This window comes from Neophocaena asiaeorientalis, unplaced genomic scaffold (assembly GCF_003031525.2).
Source record: "Neophocaena asiaeorientalis asiaeorientalis breed wild unplaced genomic scaffold, Neophocaena_asiaeorientalis_V1.1 scaffold116, whole genome shotgun sequence".
NCBI lineage: Eukaryota > Metazoa > Chordata > Mammalia > Artiodactyla > Phocoenidae > Neophocaena > Neophocaena asiaeorientalis.
In genome coordinates, this window is record NW_020174561.1 from 4,115,090 (window position 1) to 4,137,214 (window position 22,125).

General features: G+C 39.7%; 1 protein-coding gene across 2 annotated transcripts in view; it reads left to right on the forward strand.

Annotated features, from left to right (window-relative positions):
* The window catches only part of AASS (aminoadipate-semialdehyde synthase), a 68,305-nt gene that overhangs the window by 24,848 nt on the left and 21,332 nt on the right, over nucleotides 1-22,125 (forward strand). For both annotated transcript variants that reach the window (XM_024757856.1, XM_024757855.1), the window contains exons 12-17: nucleotides 13,122-13,181; nucleotides 13,371-13,438; nucleotides 15,884-16,005; nucleotides 16,193-16,319; nucleotides 20,278-20,388; nucleotides 20,482-20,590. In XM_024757856.1, the coding sequence (XP_024613624.1) occupies nucleotides 13,122-13,181; nucleotides 13,371-13,438; nucleotides 15,884-16,005; nucleotides 16,193-16,319; nucleotides 20,278-20,388; nucleotides 20,482-20,590 (597 nt within the window). The remainder of the gene's footprint in view (nucleotides 1-13,121; nucleotides 13,182-13,370; nucleotides 13,439-15,883; nucleotides 16,006-16,192; nucleotides 16,320-20,277; nucleotides 20,389-20,481; nucleotides 20,591-22,125) is intronic.

Here is a 22,125-nt window from a genome sequence, read left to right on the forward strand (position 1 = left end):
CCTTTTCTCCACACCCTCTCCAGCATTTATTGTTTGTAGATTTTTTGATGATGGACATTCTGACCGGTGTGAGGTGATACCTCATTGTGGTTTTGATTTGCATTTCTCTAGTGACTAGTGATGTTGAGCATGCTTTCATGTGTTTCTTGGCAATCTGTATATCTTCTTTGAAGAAATGTCTATTTAAGTCTTCTGCCCAGTTTTGGATTGGGTTGTTTGTTTTTTTGATATCGAGCTGCATGAGCTGCTTGTAAATTTTGGAGATTAATCCTTTGTCAGTTGCTTTATTTGCAAATATTTTCTCTCATTCTGAGGGTTGTCTTTCATCTTGTTTATGGTTTCCTTTGCTGTGCAAAAGCTTTTAAGTTTTATGAGGTCTCATTTGTTTATTTTCGTTTTTATTTCCATTTCTCTAGGAGGTGGGTCAAAAAGGATCTTGCGGTGACTTTTGTCATTGAGTGTTCTACCTATGTTTTCCTCTAAGAGTTTTATAGTGTCTGGTCTTACATTTAGGTCTTTAATCCATTTTGAATTTATTTTTGTGTGTGGCATTAAGGAGTGTTCAAATTTCATTCTTTTACAAGTAGCTGTCCAGTTTTCCCAGCACCATTTATTGAAGAGGCTGTCTTTTCTCCCTTGTATATTCTTGCCTACTTTATCAAAGATAAGGTGACCGTATGTGCATGGGTTTATCTCTGGGCTTTCTACCCTGTTCCATTGATCTATATTTCTGTTTTTGTGCCAGTACCATACTGTCTTGATGACTGTAGCTTTGTAGTATAGTGTGAAGTCTGGGAGCCTGATTCCTCCAGCTCCATTTTTCTTTCTCAAGATTGCTTTGTCTATTCGGGGTCTTTTGTGTTTCCATATAAATTGTGATATTTTTTGTTCTAGTTCTGTGAAAAATGCCATTGGTAGTTTGATAGGGATTGCATTGAATCTGTAGATAGCTTTGGGTAGTATAGTCATTTTCACAATTTTGATTCTTCCAATCTAAGAGCATGGTATATCTCTCTATCTGTTTGTATCATCTTTAATTTCCTTCATCAGTGTCTTATAGTTTTCTGCATACAGGTCTTTTGTCTCCTTACATAGGTTTATTCCTAGGTATTTTATTCTTTTTGTTGCCGTGGTAAATGGGAGTGTTTCCTTAATTTCTTTTTCTGATTTTTCATCATTAGTGTATAGGAATGCCAGAGATTTCTGTGCATTAATTTTGTATCCTGCTACTTTACCAAATTCATTGATTACCTCTAGTAGTTTTCTAGTAGAGTCTTTAGGATTCTGTATGTATAGTATCATGTCATCTGCAAACAGTGACAGCTTTACTTCTTATTTTCTGATTTGGATTCCTTTTATTTCTTTTTCTTCTCTGATTGCTTGGCTAAAACTTATAAAACTATGTTGAATAATAGTGGTGAGAGTGGACAACCTTGTCTTGCTCCTGATCTTAGTGGAAATGGTTTTAGTTTTTCACCATTGACAACCATGTTGGCTGTGGGTTTTTCATATATGGCCTTTATTATGTTGAGGTAAGTTCCCTCTATGCGTACTTTCTGGAGAGCTTTTATCATAAATGGATGCTAAATTTTGTCAAAATCTTTTTCTGCATTGAAATGATCATATGGTTTTTATCCTTCAATTTGTTAATATGGTGTATCACGTTGATTGATTTGCATATATTGAAGAATCCTTCCATTCCTGGGATAAATCCCACTTTATAAAAGGATCATGGTGTATGATCCTTTTAATGTGCTGTTAGATTCTGTTTGCTAGCATTTTATAGAGGATTTTTGCATGTATATTCATCAGTGATATTGGCCTGTAGTTTTCTTTCTTTGTGACATCTTTGTCTGTTTTTGCTGTCAGGTGGTGGCTGCCCTGATAGAATGAGTAATTTGCATGGAATATCTTTTTCCATCCCCTCACTTTCAGTCTGAAGTGGGTCTCTTGTAGACAGCATATATATGGGTCTTGTTTTTATATCCATTCAACAAGCCTGTGTCTTTTGGTTGAAGCATTTAATCCATTTACATTTAAAGTGATTATCGATATGTATGTTCCTATTACCATTTTCTTAATTGTTTTGGGTTAGTTTTCATAGGTCTTTTCCTTCCCTTTTGTTTCCTTCCTAGAGAAATTCCTTTAGCATTTGCTGTAAAGCTTGTTTGGTGGTGCTGAATTCTCTTAGCTTTTACTTGTCTGTAATGCTTTAAATTTCTCCATCAAATTTGAATGAGATCCTTGCTGAGTAGAGTAATCTGGTTGTAGGTTTTTCCCTTTTGTCACTTTAAATATGTCCTGCCACACCCTTCTGGCTTGCAGATTTTCTGCTGAGAAATCAGCTGTTAACCTTATGGGGATTCCCTTGTATGTTATCTGTTGCTTTTCCCTTGCTGCTTTTAATATTTTTTCTTTGTATTTAATTTTTGATAGTTTGATTAATATGTGTTTTTGTGTGTTTTTCCTTGCATTTATCCTGTATGGTACTCTCTACACTTCCTGGACTTGATTGACTATTTCTTTTCCCATATTAGGGAAGTTTTCACCTATAATCTCTTCAAATATTTTCTCAGGGGCTTCCCTGGTGGTGCAGTGGTTGAGAGTCTGCCTGCCGATGCAGGGGACATGGGTTCGTGCCCCGGTCTGGGAAGATCCCACATGCCGCGGAGCAGCTGGGCCCGTGAGCCAAAAAAAAATTTTCTCAGACCCTTTTTTTTCTCTTTTTCTTCTGGGACCCCTATAATTCAAATGTTGGTGCTTTTAATGTTGTCCCAGAGGTCTCTGAGACTGCCCTCAATTCTTTTCATTCTTTTTTCTTTTTTCTGCTCTGCGGAAAATCCTTTCCTGCTCTGTGCTTTTCCTTTCTTCTGCCCCAGTTATTCTTCTATTGATTCCTTCTAGAGAATTTTTAATTTCATTTATTGTGTTGTTCATCATTGTTTGTTTGCTCTTTAGTCCTTCTAGGTCCTTGTTAAACATTTCTTGTATTTTCTCCACTTGTTTCCCAAGATTTTGGATCATCTTTTCTATCATTACTCTGAATTCTCTTTCAGGTAGACTGCCTATTTCCTCTTTATTTGTTTGGTTTGGTAGGTTTTTACCTTGTTCCCTCATATTTTGTGTATTTCTCTGTCTTCTCATTTTTCTTAACTTACTGTGTTTGGGGTCTCCTTTTTGCAGGCTGCAGGTTCGTAGTTCCCGTTGTTTTTGGTGTCTGCCCCCAATGGGTAAGGTTGGTTCAGTGGTTTGTGTGAGCTTCCTTGTGGAGGGGACTTTTGCTTGTGTTCTGGTGAGTGAGGCTGGATCTTGTCTTTCTCGTGGGCAGGACTGCATCTGGTGTGTGTTTTGGGGGGTCTGTGAACTTATTATGATTTTAGGCAGCCTCTCTGCTAATGGATGGGGTTGTGTTCCTGTCTTGCTAGTTGTTTGGCGTGGGGTGTCTAGCACTGTAGCTTGCTGGTCGTTGAGTGGAGCTGGGTCTTCACATTGAGTTGGAGATCTCTGGGAGAGCTTTCATCGTTTGGTATTACGTGGAGCTCTGAGGTCTCTGGTGGACCAATGTCCTGAACTCGGCTATCTCACCTAAGAGACTCAGGCCTGACACCCTGCCAGAGCATCAAGACCATGTCAGCCACATGGCTCAGAAGAAAAGGGAGGAAAAAAAAAAAAAGAAAGAGAAAAAGAAAATAAAATAAAGTTATTAAAAATACATATTATTAAAAATTTAAAAAATAATTTAAGAAAAAGAAAGAAGGCTTCCCTGGTGGTGCAGTAGTTAAGAATCTGCCTGCCAATGCCGGGGACATGGGTTCATGCCCTGGTCCGGGAAGATCCCACATGCCGCAGAGCAACTAAGCCTATGTGCCACAACTACTGAGTCTGTGCTCTAGAGCCTGCACGCCACAACTACTGAAGCCCGTGCGACTAGAGCCCGTGCTCGGCAACCAGAGAAGCCACCGCAATGTGAAGCCTGTGCACCACAACGAAGAGTAGCCCCCGCTCGCTGCAACTAGAGAAAGCCCACATGCAGTAACAAAGACCCAATGCACCCAAGAATAAAAATAAAATAAAATAAATAAATTTTTTTAAAAAAGAAAGAAAGCAGAGAGCATCCAAATCAATAAACAAATCCACCAATGATAACAAATGGTAAATACTATACAAAACAAAAAAAACACAAAAAATGGACAGATAGAACCCTAGGTTAAATGGTAAATGCAAAGCTATACAGACAGAATCACACAAAGAATCATACACATACACACAAAAAGAGAAAAAACAGTGATATTAAGCTCTAAATACTAAACTAAGATAAACATAAAACCAGAAAGAAATTAGACACAGAAACCAAACCCCAAGTCTAGAGTTGCTCCCAAAGTCCACCACCTCAATTTTGAGGTGATTCGTTGTCTATTCAGTTATTCCACAGATGCAGGGTACCCTGTGGTACCTGTGGAGATTCAATCCGCGGCTCCTGAGGCTGCACAGAGAAATTTTTCCCTTTCTCCTCTTAGTTTGCCCATCTCCTGGGGTTCAGCTTTGGGTTTGGCTCTGCCTCTGTATGTAGGTTGCCCTCAGGAGTCTGTTCCCACCCAGACAGGATGGGTTAAAGGAGAAGCTGATTAGGGGGCTCTGGCTCACTCAGCTGGGGGAAGGGAAGGGTACAGAATGAGGGGTGAGCCTGTGGTGGCAGAGGCCGGCGTGACATTGCAACAGCCTGAGGCACACCGTGTGTTCTCCCAGGAAGTTGTCCCTGGATCATGGGACCCTGGCAGTGGCAGACTGAGCTGCACAGGCTCCCGGGAGGGGAGGTGTGGACAGTGACCTGTGCTTGCACACAGGCTTCTTGGTGGCTGCAGCAGCAGCCTTAGCGTTTCATGCCCATCTCTGGTGTCTGCGCTGATAGCCGCGGCTTGCGCCCATCTCTGGAGCTCATTTAGGCTGTGCTCTGAATCCCCTCTCCTTGCGCATCCCGAAACAATGGTCTTTTGTCTCTTAGACAAGTCCAGACTTTTTCCCGGACTCCCTCCCGGCTAGCTGTGGCGCACTAGCCCCCATCAGGCTGTGTTCAGGCAGCCAACCCCAGTCCTCTCCCTGGGATCTGACCCCCGAAGCCTGAGCCTCAGTTCCCAGCCCCCCGCCCACCCTGGCGGGTGAGCAGACAAGCCTCTCGGGCTGGTGAGTGCTGGTCAGCACTGATCCTCTGTGCGGGAATCTCTCCACTTTGCCCTCGGCATCCCTGTTGCTGTGCTCTCCTCCGTGGCTCCGAAGCTTCCCCCCTCTGCCACCCGCAGTCTCTGCCTGTGAAGGGGCTTCCTAGTGTGTGGAAACTTTTCCTCCTTCACAGATTCCTCCCCGAGGTGCAGGTCCCATCCCTATTCTTTTGTCTCTGTTTATTCTTTTTTCTTTTGCCCTACCCAGGTACATGGGGAGTTTCTTGCCTTTTGGGAGGTCTGAGGTCTTCTGCCAGCGTTCAGCAGGTGTTCTGTAGGAGTTGTTCCACATGTAGATGTATTTTTGATGTATTTGTGAGGAGGAAGGTGATCTCCACGTCTTTCTCCTCTGCTGTCTTGAAGGTCCACTGGTCATGTATTATTTACTGTGATCAGCGATTGACTGCTGAAATATGGTGTTATCTAAATTCCATTTTCTTTGTCAGGAAAAGCTTTCTTATTTCAGTATTTATCCTAAGCATTCATACCCATCCTGCTTTATTTCTATTGCTAATGGCTGTCTGCCTCAGGCAATGGTTCCAAAGGTATGAAGAGTGGCTCTTGTCCTTTTCATCCATTGTTTCACTCAGGAGCTCTCATACTAAAATGGGACAATAGGTAGTGTGGTATTAATAAGTGCAACTTCCAGCCCATTTTCTTCTTTTCTTTCACAAATTATTCTATTTTGACCCTTTGTTTTTCCTCCTGGAATATGTCAGCAGGGAGATGTAACAGGCTTTAGAAAATGCTGGTGGCAGGCATTATCATGGTTGGAAACAATATTATATAGCACTTACTATGTTCCAGACAGTGTTCAAATTACTTTATATATTTTAATTTTTAAATACTCATGATCACCCTTTCAGGTAGGTACCATTATCAACCCATTGTACTGATTAGAAAACTGAGACACAAAGAAGTTAAGGCTGAGAAAGCTTGCTGATGCAGTACTGGATCTGCAGTGTGTCTGGAATTGGTGCTGAGGGATTAAAGTAGCCTGAGAAAGAGAGTATAAATGCCAGGTTTTATTGGAGACATCACTTGCTTTATGGTGTTGAGCTGGGCACTCACTTCCTTTCTGAGCCTCAGATGTTTCACCTGTAAAGTAAGATGGTTTTAATATATAATTTTAATGGTTCCCTCTAGTTCTAACATTCTGTAATTGTAAATGTTTAAGTGGTGAAAAGCATGTGTATATTTAAAAAGTGATAATAAATTTACCTAGATGTTTACTATTTTCAGTGATGTTCATTCATTTCCCTCTGGTATCCTTTCCCTGAAGAATCAATAACTTCCTTTAGTTCTTTACTTGAATTTTTATTTCAGATATTCTCTTTTCGTTCTAAACTTTCCATTTAGTACATCTTTTTCTCTTTCTCGCCTGAGAATTTCTATCTTTTTATTTATTATGAGTGTAGTTTCCTTTATCACATGGAGCACAGCTGTAAAAGCCACTTTACAGTCTACCTCATATTTCCAAAATTCTGGGTAAACTTGGGCTTGAAATATATTGATTGTCTTTTCCCTTGAGAATGGATCATGTCATAGTTTTCTCGTTTTCTTAAGCTGAATAATTTTGGAGTACATCCTGGATGAGGTGAAGAGTCATGCTGTGGAGATTCTGGATTGCTACATTTCTCTGAAAAGTGTTGATTTTGTTTGGTTTATTAACTTGGCTAGACTTAAACTGAAAACTCTGTCTCACCTGAGACAGGTAGCTCAAGTTCAGCTCTTTCATCTTTATCTGGATTGCTTGTAATCTGACCTGCGTGTGCTCAGTCCTTCCAGACTTGGACCAGAGTTTACGTGGAAGTTGGGCTTCACTTTATCTGAATCTGTCCTTTTTGGCATTTTCCAGTCACACTCCAGAGGCTGTGGTGCTGTGGGTTTTAGCCCTGTTTCCTCAGATCAGAAAGTCAGTGAGCTTGTTGCAGGTTTTTAGCTCTTCACACCACGTGGCCCCTCCTCAGGGCAATGCCAAGAGAACAGCAAGCCCAGCTATGGCACTGCTGATTGCTTCCGAGTTTTGACACTCTCCCCAAACCGCCTGCTATTCTTCATTCTCTGAAGCCCTCACGTAGTTAGTTTTGTTTGTATTCTGTCCAGAGTTTATGGTTGTTATGTGTAGGAGGGATGGTCTGTTAGAGCTTAGTCCCTACCTGAAAGAGAACTCCCCAGTCATAATACATTAATTAAATCAGCTTGACTCCAGCAGAGCTTTGGAGTAGCTAGAAGAGCTATTGGTGAGCCTTTGGCTTTAATTCATCTTTTGAATCTTCCAAGTATGCATTTCAGTGCAACTCTTACCTTATTAGGCCAAAATATGGAAAGTGTTGCATGCTGATTTGCCTTTGTGAATGGATTTGACTGTTATTTCTTGAAATGTCTTTTTGTTTGGCTGCTCTAAAATCATTTACCATTCTAAGAAGCTGTTACTAGCCATTTGCAAGTCACAAATTACTATGTTTCAAAATTTCAATTACAAGTTTCTTTTTTAAAATTAATTAATCTATTTATTCATTTATGGCTGAGTTGGGTCTTTTGTTGCTGTGCGTGGGCTTCTCATTGCGGTGGCTTCTCTTGTTGTGGAACACGGGGTCAAGATGTGCGGGCTTCAGTAGTTGTGGCACGTGGGCTCAGTAGTTGTGGCTTACGGGCTCTAGAGCACAGGTTCAGTAGTTGTGGCCCATGGGCTTCGTTACTCTACAGCACGTGGGATCTTCCCGGACCAGGGCTTGAACCCATGTGCCCTGCATTGGCAGGCAGATTCTTAACCACTGTGCCACCAGGGAAGCCCTACAAGTTTATTTCTTTTGAACCTTAGATCACAGTTTTTCATTCCAATTTGTCCTTAATCACAATTGCCATTCATTCAGTACAGTTGATCTCATACAGATGTTAGGAGAAAAGCAAGCCAATTCAATGAAATCCTTAGTAAAGTGTGTTTGAGGGTTAGCCCATGTAACTGATGAGGGATAAGTAAAATTTAAATAAAATTTTTCTTAAAGAAGAAAATATAATTTTTTTACATTATATAATAGTATAAAATATTAAAGTCTCACAGATAAGTGATATGTAAGTATACAGCATGATAAATTATCACAGAGACACCCATGTGAACACTACATAGGTAAAAAAGAGAACAATGTTAACATCCCAGAAATCCCCTTGTGCCTCTCCCAGCACCGTTCCCACTCTCCTTCTGAAAGGTACCTACCATCTTGACTAAAAACTATGGATTAGTTTTGCCTTTTTGGGGAAAATTTTATTTTTTGAACATATTAATCAGAGTTTAAACTCATTTCTGTTAATTACAGTGAACTTTTGGGTCTGTTTATGTTCTTTGTTTTACTTCTTCTTGGTTTTCAGTCAATTCTTATCACTTACTATGCCTGTTTGGTTTTGATTGAATGTTGGATATTGTGTATATAAAATTTTAGAGATGATTTGAGGCTCTGGGTTTTGTGTATTTTTTTCAGAGAAGATTTCCTTTGTTTCTGGCAGGGGGATAGGCTAGGGAAAAAAATCACCTCAATTGATGATTCAAAGGTGGGCTTTGGTCCTTTGGAAAACTGATGTTTTTCAATTTACCGTTTATTTAGAATATAGTCTTTCAGGATCGCAAATGAAAATCTGGCCTTTATTAGGATCCCCTTCAACAGAGCTTAAACTCCAGTTTTTGTCACCCTATTGTTTAAGGTCGGCCGAAAGCTCTTCTCAGTTTCTCTCTGCTCAGCATCCCAGCCATTGCTTCCACATTGGTGACTGCATCTAAGAAAAGTGCTTAGATGTCTGTTGACAAAGCCAACTTCCCTAAGTTGTCACAGCTTCTTCCTTTTGTATGTCGCTAAGGTCTTCCAAACAGTGTGGTGGGACTGTCTTGGAGACATCTATCTCAGCCTATCTTTGAGTACTGGACATTTTTGAAAACTGATGAATGTCTGTATGTAGTTTTAATAATATGTACATCTGCTTAATAATATGTGTAACCACTAAAAAATTAAGTATATTTTCTGTATTCTTTTCTGATAATGGTATGTGGCTATACTTAAAGTACCTCGGAGATATTGTGGGTTTAATTTCAGACCACTGCAGTAAAGTGAATATCACAATAAAGTGAGTCACACAAATTTTTTGATTTCCCAGTGCATATAAAAGTTATGTTTAAACTATACTGTAGCCTATTAAGTGTGCAATAGCATTAAGTCTAAAGAAAATGTACATACCTTAATTAAGAAATACAATATTATATATCAAGTCTACTTCAATTAAAAAAATACTTTATTGCTAAAATATGTTAACCATCATCTGAGCCTTCAATGAGTCATTATCTTTTTGCAATAGTAACATTAAAGATCACTGATCACAGATCAGCTTAACAAAATAATAATAATGAGCCTTCAATGAGTCATTATCTTTTTGCAATAGTAACATTAAAGATCGCTGATCACAGATCAGCTTAACAAAAATAATAATAATGAAAAATTTTGAAATGTTGGGAGAGTTACCAAAATGTGACACAGAGACATGAAGTGAACAAATGCTTTTGGAATAATGGTACTGATAGACTTGCCCGACACAGGGTTGCCACAAACCTTCAATTTGTAAAAAAAAAAAAAAAAAAATCAGTACCTGTAAACCACAGTAAACTGAACACGGTAGAACACGGTATGCCGGTATATGCGCTGTCCTATTTCCCACAGATCTTCCTTTTTGACTTGAGGTCCCTATGGACCCTGTAGCACTGCAGGGCACAAGATATCATTTTGAACCAATATGGAAGTTTTGTTTCAGTTGAGTTCAATAGATATTTCTTGTCTGTTGGAACAAGGCACACATATGAGTGAAGAGAATTAAAACACAGTTTCTGACCTATAGGAGCATGAGGTCCAGGAAGGGGATAAGATGTGCAACTCTGCCATATGGTGGAATGTGACAGCCATCAGAAAGATGCTAATGATGTCGTGGAGGGAGAGGATCTCCCCTGTTGGGAAAGTCAGGGAAGGTGACATTTGAGCTGGCTCTTGGTAGATGTATAGGATCTGTTCATTTGCGTAGGTGTGGGAGGCATCCTGTGTGATGGAGACGGCAGCAAAGGTGGAAGTAATTTAATGTAAGCTTTCTGTGCATTGTCTGGTCTGGTGGAGTTAAGGTAGATATGTCGGTTCCATGTTAAAAGGGTCTTAACACCAGGATAAATAGCTTGAAATTAATTTAGAAAAGACTGATGAGGGACTTCCCTTGTGGTACAGTGGTTAGGAATCCGCCTGCCAATGCAGGGGACACAAGTTCCAGCCCCTGTCCGGGAAGATCCCACATGCTGGGAAGCAACTAATCCTGTGGGCCACAACTACTGAGCCTGTGCTCTAGAGCCTGTGACCCACAACTACTGAGCCTGCGTGCTACAACTACTGAGCCCGCGTGCCACAACTACTGAAGCCTGCACACCTAGAGCCCGTGCTCCGCAACAAGAGAAGCCACCGCAATGAGAAACCCACGCACCGCAATGAAGAGTAGCCCCCACTCGCTGCAACTAGAGAAAGCCCGAGGGCAGCAACGAAGACCCAACACAGCCAAAAATAAATAAGTAAATAAAATAAATTTATTTAAAAAAAAAAAAGAGTGATGAGCCTCAAAGGTGTTATATGTGAAAGTGACAAGACATACCATATGTTCCAGGAGCCTTGTGCTTGCAGTTTTGTACTGGTTGAATTCTAGCAAGGGAGACAGTTAAATGCAGTAATCAAACAGCCTTTTGTTGTCTTTTATGTTTGCCTTTCTTTAGGTGGACTCAAGACAATTATTAGGGACTTCCCCGTTGGTCCAGTGGTTAAGTTCCGCGCTTCCACTGCAGGGGGCACGGGTTCTATCCCTGGTTGGGGAACTAAGATTCCGCATACCGTGTGGCATGCCAAAAAAAAAAAAAAACGAAATGAGGATTGGCATCTCTGAGGACTGCAGTTCAAGACAATTATTAGTTTCCTTGGGGAAAAAAAATCCATTGAACTTTAAGTAATTATTGCATGTATCCACTAAGGTATTTATTGAATATTTACCATTTTATAATGTAGTAGGCATACAGCAAGATGCCAAGTGCAGTTCCTACTTTCCAGGTCTGCTTGGGGGCAGATTTTGGTAAAGGCTTTTCAGAGGAGGCAATTCTTCAGCTGCATCTTGGAGACCAAAGAGGAGGAGTTCCAGGTAGAGGAATAACATGTGAAGCATCTACATGGTGTGGCGCAGAGGCAGGTGAGGGCGTGATGCAGATACGCAGCTCCACGCTGTTAGCAGGACTGAAGTGTTGGGTGTGAGGCCAATGGGAGGGTTGAGGCAGGAGAGGCAGAGTCAGACTGTAGAGGAGCCTGAGACTAACTTGAAGGCAACAGAAAGCTACTGAATTATTTTAAATAGGCACAGGAGAAATAATCAGATTTGTGTTGTAGATTGGAGATAAATGGAGGAAAGAGAGGTGGGAAGTAGTTCCCCTGGTCCCAGTAAGGCCTAAATAAAGCTGTGGAATTAAGAGATAAAGAGCAGAGAGAGAGTGAAAAGATACACAAGAGTTCAGCGGTTTAACCATATACCGAGTGAAATGCGAACTCATTTCATTGTCTACTTACTGATGGCTCCTGGCTTGTAGACGGGGTTGGTAGGTGGAGAAGTCAGCTTGAGAAGGAAATACTCCAAAGGTGCCTGGGAGAGACAAGCAGTGGGGAGACCCCAGGTGTGTCCATTTCATCAGTTTCCCAAAGAATGCCCTGGCTTTGCCATTATCCCAGCAATAGAGAGCCTAGGTGTCTTATGTTTTAGACACATGGAAGTAGTTTTATATTTATTTTAATACAGTAAACAGATACTGTCCTGCCAGCATCTGGTAGGTACATTTTACACTTTCGTAGCTGGATGAGTGCTCTGGACCTTAACCTATGGATAAAGAAGGAATGATCGTCTCATTGGCCACCAGAAGCAATCATACTGACTTATATGACCTTTACCCTTTGGCAGTCTATTCAAGGATTCTATACCTTGGAAGAAAAGAGGAGGACTGGGTTGCTGGGATGTTAATATGAGAGATGTGGCCTTTGTTGTTGGCCATCTGACTCATTCTTGCAAGATAATGGGAGGAGTGTGAATGACTTTTTGAGTTTACTAGGTCAAGTCATTTTCCTTGACACTTTGGAAATGCTGATGTGCCTATAAACAGAATATTGACCCGAGGGAGACTCTCTATTGTAGGGTTGGTGGCTCTTTTGTCTGCAAGACCCATTCTCTACTTCTAATAGAACAGCCTGAACTCTTTTTTTTTTTTTTTTTTTTGCGGTACGCGGGCCTCTCACCGTTGTGGCCTCTCCCGTTGCGGAGCACAGGCTCCGGACGCGCAGGCTCAGCGGCCATGGCTCACGGGCCCAGCCGCTCCGCGGCATGTGGGATCTTCCCGGACCGGGGCACGAACCCGCGTCCCCTGCATCGGCAGGCGGACTCTCAACAACTGCGCCACCAGGGAAGCCCCAGCCTGAACCTTTTGGGAAGGGGTAGAGTTCCTCAGAGGGAGGACTATGGTTATAAAGCGTGTGATGGTATTTACCAGCACGCTCAACATGACACATTTAACTGATGGGGAAGCATAAGTTTTTTTGTGCTTCCAGTAAGCAAACATGATTAAATTTTGGTTTTAGAGTTGGAAATTGTCCTGAAATAATTGTACTAAAATAATGTTTTAGGGGGGCAGAATTCATTGCTTATAGAAAACTTCTTTTACCAATTATCTATACAATTCAGTGATTTTCAAAAAACTTTTCTAAACTATTTTCTTTCCTTTGACTAATATTTTCATATGGATAAAATAGCAAGAAGCTATTTCTTTGCAATGTCATTTCTCTCTTTCCAATCTCATTTCCTTTTCAGATATTATCAGACGCGACACAGCCTCTTGAGAGTCAGAATTTTTCTCCTGTGGTGCGAGATGTAAGTTATGAAAAGAATTTCTTTTCATGAATGTCTTTTTCCACCACTATCCTTGCTCCCCATTCTCCCCTTTCCTTTTTCTCTCCCTGTCTTTCTCTGTTACTCTCTCTTTTCTCTATTAGTCATGAGCCCATGTTTGTGGGACTAAATGTGGTGACTAAAGAAATGTCTTGTATCGTATATATTCAGGCAGTGATTACATCCAACGGCACATTGTCTAATAAGTATAAATATATCCAGAAACTCCGGGAGAGCAGGTAAGCATCATTCACATCCTCTTGTTTAATACATTTATTCTTATCATGGATCTCATGAGTACTTTTTTTAATGCTTCCATGTGAGTTCGTGATGCTAGGATTATGCAATATGTAATTTAAAAAAATGTCTGTAAATAATAGGAAATTCAAACGAAGTGACTGCCTGGAACCATTGTGAATTATTTTCCCTTAAACAGTAGTGTAGCATCATTCTGGCTTTCTGTTATCCATGTAGACTTGGGTGTAAGTAAGCAAAACTCCAAAAGCTCTGTCCTTGTTCCTTCTCCAGCATTTTGCATGTTGTAATGTCTCAGCTATTCTCTCAGAGGAAAATGAGCTTGCTAACCCTTTCTGTGGTGTTTTCAGGCTGATTTTTGGTTGAGGATTTGGACTCTCTTTTGTTTCGGATAATACTCGGAAAAGTGAGCTTTTGGTTAGAAATTAAGAAAGGTAGTGAAGAAAGAAAATCGTGAGAGGTCAGTTTCCCCTGGGGATTCTTACTAGGAGGAAAGTGTCAGGAAGTAACGTGGCAAATCTACCGGAGAGAACAGTTCTCTTAGGAAGATACTTAGCTAAGGCCCTGGTTTCTATAATTGGTTTTACTACTAAAAGTTTGGAAACATTGACATTTCTTTGGAATGTTCTGGTCTCCAACTGATTGCACTTGATCCGTGTTTATATCTGCTCCACTGGCCTATTCACATTAAAAAAAATAACCCATGCACTGAATTCTCAGGAGAAGCCAGAGTGGGAAAATTAAAAACAAACAAACAAACAAACTGCCTGGTCTTCTTTCTCAGTTTTTCCACCTATAAGAAGTAAATAAGAGATATGACCAGATCAAGTACTACTGTTACGCCTTTTCCAAATGTGTTTGTTAGCTTACAGTAGTTTTTTGTGTGTCAGTGAAATATTCTGGCATGATCCAAGAGTGTATAATTTGTTTTTTAAAAAAGCAACTAGTTCTATAACTCCATAGGCGAGTGTCTTGTAGGGGAAACCGCACATATTTGTTTTTCATAGTTCTGTGTATCTTTGAATTGTCATCATCAGATGATCTCTTTCTTACATTACTAATCCAATGACGTGTCTACCATGACCAGTCGCTCTTTACACACTATATTTCATGTAGCGGCAGGTCTGCTGGCCCCAACTGCTAGGACTTCCTGCCCTCCTTCCCAGGTAGAACCTTGTGCCAAGAGACTGAAAATGAAGATTGCATTTTGGAAGGGAATTGGAGTTATCTTGAATCCCTGCCTTGTTCTTTTGTTCTCTTCGTTCCTTAGCACAATGATTATTAACCTGGAGCGTTTTGGGGTTGCTGATGGGGTGGAGAGTATTAAAATCTAGGAGCGAGTTCTTAAATATGTATTTTGAACATTTTATTTTTTGGACATCAAAATAGTGTGGTTCAATTACACAAACTACAGAAAGTGCTGTTAGAGAGGATCTGTAATAGTGTTTCTTTCTGGGAGGTGAAATGGGATGGGGGTGGAAGTTAAAGGAGTCGTCCCCTCATCAGTAATATGAGTTCTGGGGGTGAAGAGGGGGCAGGAACATTTTACATTTAAATTTATTTTTATTCACTTATAATTAATGAAATGAAGTGAAGTTAAATAAAGGTTAAGGTTTGAGAGACATCCTGTCCTAAAAGATTCCAGCAACAGAGCCTTCTGCTTAAGTCCCTGTCACCAAGCCATTCCATGGTTTTATAATGTTATCTGGGACTCTGATTCAGAAGACATTTAATGAGTATCTTCCATCTTTAAGGCAAAACACAGTGAGCAATAGTGAGTTTATAAAGACAGCTAAGACTCAGTCACTGTCTTGGAGGTCAGAGTTTGCAGGAAAGACAAAGAATTAGCTGTCAGGAAGGCACAAATTCCAACAACAGAAAAATTCAAGAATTAAAGTTCTGCCTAGTGACTCATGTAGGTTTCTACATTTAACCCATGGCATTTGTGATTTTAAAATTATGGTTTTAACTGTTTTCAAGTGACCCTGAAGATAAATCACAAGACAGTGTGTAATATGATAATAATCTCCTCCTCAGATCGTTGTCTTCTCGGATTGTTGTGAGGAGTAAATAAGGTTCGATGTAAGGCCCCCAGCATGATTTTGAATCATGTCCCCCGGAAGGATAGAGTGTGACACCGAGTTACTCAGTTGTGAGTAGCCGGGCGCTGGTCCAGCATCTGCATCTCACTAGTGGTATAGGGAACTCATACACCTCAAAGATCTCAGGGTCTGTTGTTCATCATACAAGATCTAAAATAATGAAAAATGTTGGTATTGGGAACTCCTGTTGAGGTTCTTACCATAAGAAGTGTGGGAAAAAAATAATTGCTTCACAGTCTAAGTTTTAGTCTGGTTTGGGGACAGCAACATTTTGTTATTTGAAATGTTTTTTTGTTCAAATTCCCTCCCCCCCCCCTTTATTTATAGGGAACGTGTTCAGTCACTCTCAGTGAGCACCAAGAAAAAGGTCTTGGTTCTTGGATCTGGTTATGTATCTGAGCCGGTGTTGGAATACCTGTCGAGGGATGACAATATAGAAATAACAGTAGGTAAATAAGCCCCAATTTTTAAAGAGGAGGAAGTAAAATTGATTTCAAAACATGGCTACTCTGTGAATTTTAGATGACTATCTTGTTTCTGAACTTTGAAAAATTATTTTTGGAGATGTTAAAATGTGTTTTTCTCTCTGACTAGTGGAAGGAAATCTAAAGATTGGACGTTTTAATTCTTGAATAGGCTCTGACATGGAGAATCAAATCGAACAGTTAGGCAAGAAATATAATATTAATCCTGTTAGCCTGTATGTTGGTAAACAAGAAGTGAAGTTGAACTCCTTGGTGGCAACGCAGGATCTTGTCATCAGGTTAGTAAACAGTAAGAAACGATTGCCATATATTTTGTTGTTGTTGCTGTTACTTCTCTTTCCTTATTTTCTCTCCTCTCCACTCTTCTCTTCTCCCCTCCTCTCCCCTGTCCTCCCTTCCCCCTTCTCTCCTCTTCTCTTCTCTCAGTAAACTTTTAAACTCACATGTGCCTCCAGGAAAGTGCACAAATCATAAGTTTGTAGTTCAAAGAATTTTCACAAAGTGAACACATGGTGTAACCATCATCCACATCAGAAACAGAATTTAATAGTATCCAAGAAGTGCTCCTTGTGCCCCTTTTTATTACCAGCCCCATCCTTCAAGGGTAAGCACTGTCCTGGCTTCTAACATAGAGATTCGTTTCTGCTGGTTTTCAGTTTGTACAGTCGGAATCTTTCAGTATGTCCTCATTTGTGGCTGCCTTCTTTCTTCAGCATTGCGATTGTGAGAGTCATATGTGTTGTTGTCTGTAACTGTAGTTTATTCTCTTTACTGTGTAATATTCCATTCCGTGAATATGCTATTATTATCCATTTGACTGCTGATGAATGTTTAGGTTGTTTCCAGAATTTGGCTATTATGAATAGTGCTGCCATGAACAATGTAGCGTTTGTCTTTTGGTTACCATCTACACACATTTCTGTTGGGTATTCACCTAGAAGTGGAAATGCTGGGTCATGAGGCACTAATGACGTATTTTGGTGGCTATTTTTTCCTTTGGACTTACAAAACTTAAATGAAAGTGAGTAGATTCTCTAGCCCTATGACCATTTTTAGCCTTAGCAAAGGAACATATCCTGAAATATATCATTCATTGCTATCTAATACAACTGCAGATCTAACTCTAGATACAGGGCTACAAAACGAAGGCTAGATACTTCACTTTGAAAATACCAAAGTGATAAGAATAAGCCATTTATTCTTAGAATATAATTTTTCCAAGGTGGAAGGAAGAAAGTTAACCTGCTTTTTCATAATTAGATCACTTTCATAGTTAGATCAGATTCAAATGGTATCTTTGGAGGAAGTTCTGCAAGTTCTGTGCAAGTTCTGTGATTTCCTCCTTAAAAAAAGTGGGGGGGGGTGTTGGAAAGCAGACACAAAGAAAGGTAATTCTAACTGGGAACTTTTGCATTATCGCTTAATATAGGCTCACTTTGGACACTTAAAAACATTATTCAATTTATAAAAATTTAATGTGAATTAATTATTTTTCAGCAAAAGTTTATCAATAACCAATAGACCTTGTCTGTCAGGTTATAATTATGAAAGTAAGTCCTTCAAAATATAATATTCTAGCCTACTGAATAAAACAAAGAATTTGTTTTGCCACACATAGGTACCTAAACATAACATTGTTTTTTGATTAAAAAAAGAAAACATAACAAAACACATTTTGAACAAAATCAGAAGCAAAATATGACAAGATAATGGACACGATAATAATCTATTAACAGGTGTAAAATTTAGAATTCCGTGACTTGGTGACCTGCAGTAAGATTTAGCATGAGCAAAATCTGTTTTATATTTCATTTTTCTCAGTTGGTTGAATTTCTGTGGTGAATAGTGGAAATGCTGTTAAACATTCCTATAGTGTTTCTTACATAGCTTTTCATTTTTTAAGTTGGAGAAAGAATGTTTTGATGTAAACACAATGTTAGGGACTATCAAAGTAAAATGAGTGAAGAATATGTTTCACAAAAATTTTATAATATGTCAAATTCTCATGGTTTTATTTTGCAGTTCTGGTTTTTAACGATTTAATGCAAAGTAGGAATTGAGTTTGATAAATTACTTTGAAAATTAGATGTGTATTTTGTGTATGTTTTCACAAGTGGCATTTCCAACTATTTGGGTTAATTATGTCCTCTTGAGTAGTTGCTATATTACATACACAATGAATTATGAACTCTAATCCCTTTGTCTGAAATAGGCACCATCAATGGAAGTTCTGTCGTTCTAGTTCTCAGCATATTATTAGGTTGGTGCTGATAATGCCCAGATTTAAAAATATTATTAGATCTGGATAAAATTTTTATCAGGCAGGTTTTCAATGTGGAGAATGTGACAAAAAATCTCCACTAACCTTTAAGATGTTGCCACTGAACATTTTCTATTAATACTTTTTCAACTAAGAGTTTTGCAAGTGTATTTCATTCATTGGCTTTTAAAGGGCTACCATATTTAGTAATAATTATTTTTGATTAAAAAAGCCAAAAAGGGCATCCCTGGTGGCGCAGTGGTTGAGAGTCCGCCTGCCGATGCAGAGGACACGGGTTCGTGCCCCGGTCCGGGAGGATCCCACATGCCGCGGAGCGGCTGGGCCCGTGAGACATGGCCGCTGAGCCTGTGCGTCTGGAGCCTGTGCTCCGCAACGGGAGAGGCCACAACAGTGAGAGAGGCCCGCGTACCGCAAAAAAAAAAAAAAAAAGCCAAAAAACATGGGCTTCCCTGGTGGCGCAGTGGTTGAGAGTCTGCCTGCTAATGCAGGGGACACGGGTTCGAGCCCTGGTCTGGGAAGATCCCACATGCCGCGGAGCAACTAGGCCCGTGAGCCACAACTACTGAGCCTGCGCGTCTGGAGCCTGGGCTCCGCAACAAGAGAAGCCGCGATAGTGAGAGGCCCGCGCACCGCGATGAAGAGTGGCCCCCGCTTGCCACAACTAGAGAAAGCCCTTGCACAGAAACGAAGACCCAACACAGCAAAAATAAATAAATAAATTACTAAACTCCTACCCACAACATCTTCTTTAAAAAAAAAAAAAAAAAGCCAAAAAACAGAGCTCAAGGGCTTTCATATTGTTACTGGCAAAATATGTACCCAGTTTTATTCTGCATGATAATAAGTCTAAGTAACAATACTCTGTTCTATTAACCTGAAGAGGAATAAGTGCTTGAGAGGAGGTTTTATTGTTCTGTTTTATGTGAAATAGAGAAAATATGAGGAGGGATTTAACAAGTACAGTGATATACTGTAATAATGTTTACAAGTTTGTGTTTATATTTTCGTTGGTACTGTGTAGATTGCTTTGCCAAATAGGCAATAAGCTAGTAGAACTTAAATATTACCAAATGATTGACAGGATGCTTGTTATTTCTTGGTAGAATATGAGTATACTCATTTATATGTAAATTTATGGAAATTCATTTTTTTGTGATTGTGTAGTCCCAGCACCAAAGTAAAACACCAGAGCCAGATTCTTAGAAGACCCAAAGTTGAGTTTTGAGTACAGTTTCAGTTTTTGCTTACCATATAGACGTTTAGCTGTTTTGATAGCTTTTATACCTAACAATACCATTGAAACTTATTTCTTCCCCTGGCCTTTCCTAGACTCTACTCTTTAATGTAACATATGGGTCACTTTGACTTAGTTTAACGATAGCCATTTAGGAGATGTGGAGGTAAAAAGAATAGCAACGTTACCTTTTACTAAGGGACCCAAGACAGAAAATCATAGAAATATAAGGATGAGTAGAATAAAGTCCATTAAGTGTTACAAAAGGATAGCTGAGTGCATACAGAGGAAGATCTGGATTTGGGGCAATCTGGGAAAGCTTCTTGGAGGATTTACCTTTTCAGACATGTCTTTAAGGAAGGCATGATCTGGATGGTGGTGGGTGGGTGAGGGACTATTTCAAGGGGAAGACACGGTGAGAGTAAAGGTTCACAAATGGAAAAGTAAAGACTGTGAGTGGAGAATTACAATAGCTTCTTTGGTTCCCATATATGGTTTATGAAGGAGATGCAAGGAGGAAAAATAGAAAGGTTAAGTGAAGGTCATATTGTGGCGAGTTTTAAATATGATAACAGGATGAATTTATTCTGTAGTCTTCAAGGAGTCATCGATCATCTCTGAGAGAATAATCAGTGTGATATCTTCACTTTAGTGCAGTTCAAGGTACATTGGAGGGACAGTTGGCAAAGAAAGTTTCTGATTAGTTTCTCCTGTTTTTAAGCTTGTTGCCTTATGTATTGCATCCTCTTGTGGCCAAGGCATGCATCGCAAGCAAGGTTAACATGATCACTGCAAGCTACATCACCCCGGTGCTAAAAGAATTAGAAAAGAGGTAAGTTTTTGTAGGTTTTAAACAAAGTAGCTCCATGGAATTGTTTTTATTTTCTATCCAAATTTTCCTTCCTTCTCTTTCCACCTCTTTCAGTGTGGAAGATGCTGGCATCACAGTCATTGGAGAATTGGGATTGGACCCTGGTCTTGATCATATGTTGGCAATGGAAACGATAGATAAGGCCAAAGAAGTGGGAGCCACGGTGAGCCCAACTGACACCCAAAGGTCCATTTAGGAAAATATTAAGAGGTCCCGATTTTTGTGTACAGAAATACTCTTTCTATAATTCTGATTAAAGAAACTACTGTATTCTTTTTTTAAAGGTTATACTCCATTTATAATTATTTTTAAATGTTGGCTATATTCCCTGTGTTGGATATATTCCTTGTAGCTTATTTTATGCCTAATAGTTTGTACCTCTTAATCCCCTACCCCTCCTCCCTTCCCTCTCTCCATTGGTAATCACCAGTTTGTTCTCTGTATCTGTGAGTCTGCTTCTTTTTTACTGTATTTACTAGTTCGTTGTATTTTTTAGATTCCACATATAAGTGATATCATACAGTATTTGCCTTTCTCTGTCTGCTTATTTCACTTAGCATAGTACCCTACAAGTCCATCCATGTTGTTGCAAATGGAAAAATTTCATTCTTTTTTATGGCTGAATAGTATTCCATTGTATATATGTACCACATCTTCTTTATCCATTCATCTGTTAATGGACACTTAGGTTGCTTCCATATCTTGGCAATTGTAAATAATGCTGCTATGAACATTGGGGTGCATGTATCTTTTTGAATTAGTGTTTTTGTTTTTTTCAGATATATACCCAGGAGTGGGATTGCTGGGTCATGTGGTAGTTCTATTTTTAGTTTTTTGAGAAACCTCTGTGCTGTTTTTCACAGTGGCTGCACCAATTTACATTCCCACCAACAGTGTATGAAGGTTCCATTTTCTCCACATCTTCACCAACATTTGTTATTTGTGTTCTTATTGATGACAGCCACTCTGACAGGTGTGAGGTGATATCTCACTGTGGTTTTGATTTGCATTCCCCTGATGATTAACAATGTTGAGCATCTTTTCATGTGCCTGTTGGCCATCTGCATTTCTTCTTTGGAAAAATGTCTATTCAGGTCTTCTGCCCATTTTTTAATCAGGTTGTTTGTTTTTTTGATGTTAAGTTATATGGCTATTTATGTGTATTTATATATATATATATATATATATTTTTTTTTTTTTTTTTTTTTTTTTTTTTTTTTGGGGGGCACTCCCGTTGCGGAGCACAGGCTCCAGATGCACAGGCTCAGCGGCCATGGCTTACGGGCCCAGCCGCTCTGCGGCATGTGGGATCCTCCCGGACCGGGGCACGAACCCGCGTCCCCTGCATCGGCAGGGGGACTCTCAACCACTGCGCCACCAGGGAAGCCCTTATATTTTGAATATTAACCCCTTATCAGTCATATCATTTGCAAATATTTTCTCCCTTTCAGTAGATTGTCTTTTTGCTTTGTGGATAGTTTCCTTTGCTGTGCAAAAGCTTGTAAGTTTAATTAGGTCCCATTTGTTTATTTTTGCTTTTATTTCCTTTGTTTTGGGAGACAGATCCAAAAAAACATTACTGCAATTTGTGTCAAAGAGTGTTCTGCCTATGTTTTCCTTTAGGAGTTTCATGGTTTCTGGTGTTACATTTAGGGTCTTTAGTCTATTTTGAGAAGAAACTGCTATATTCTAACTCAT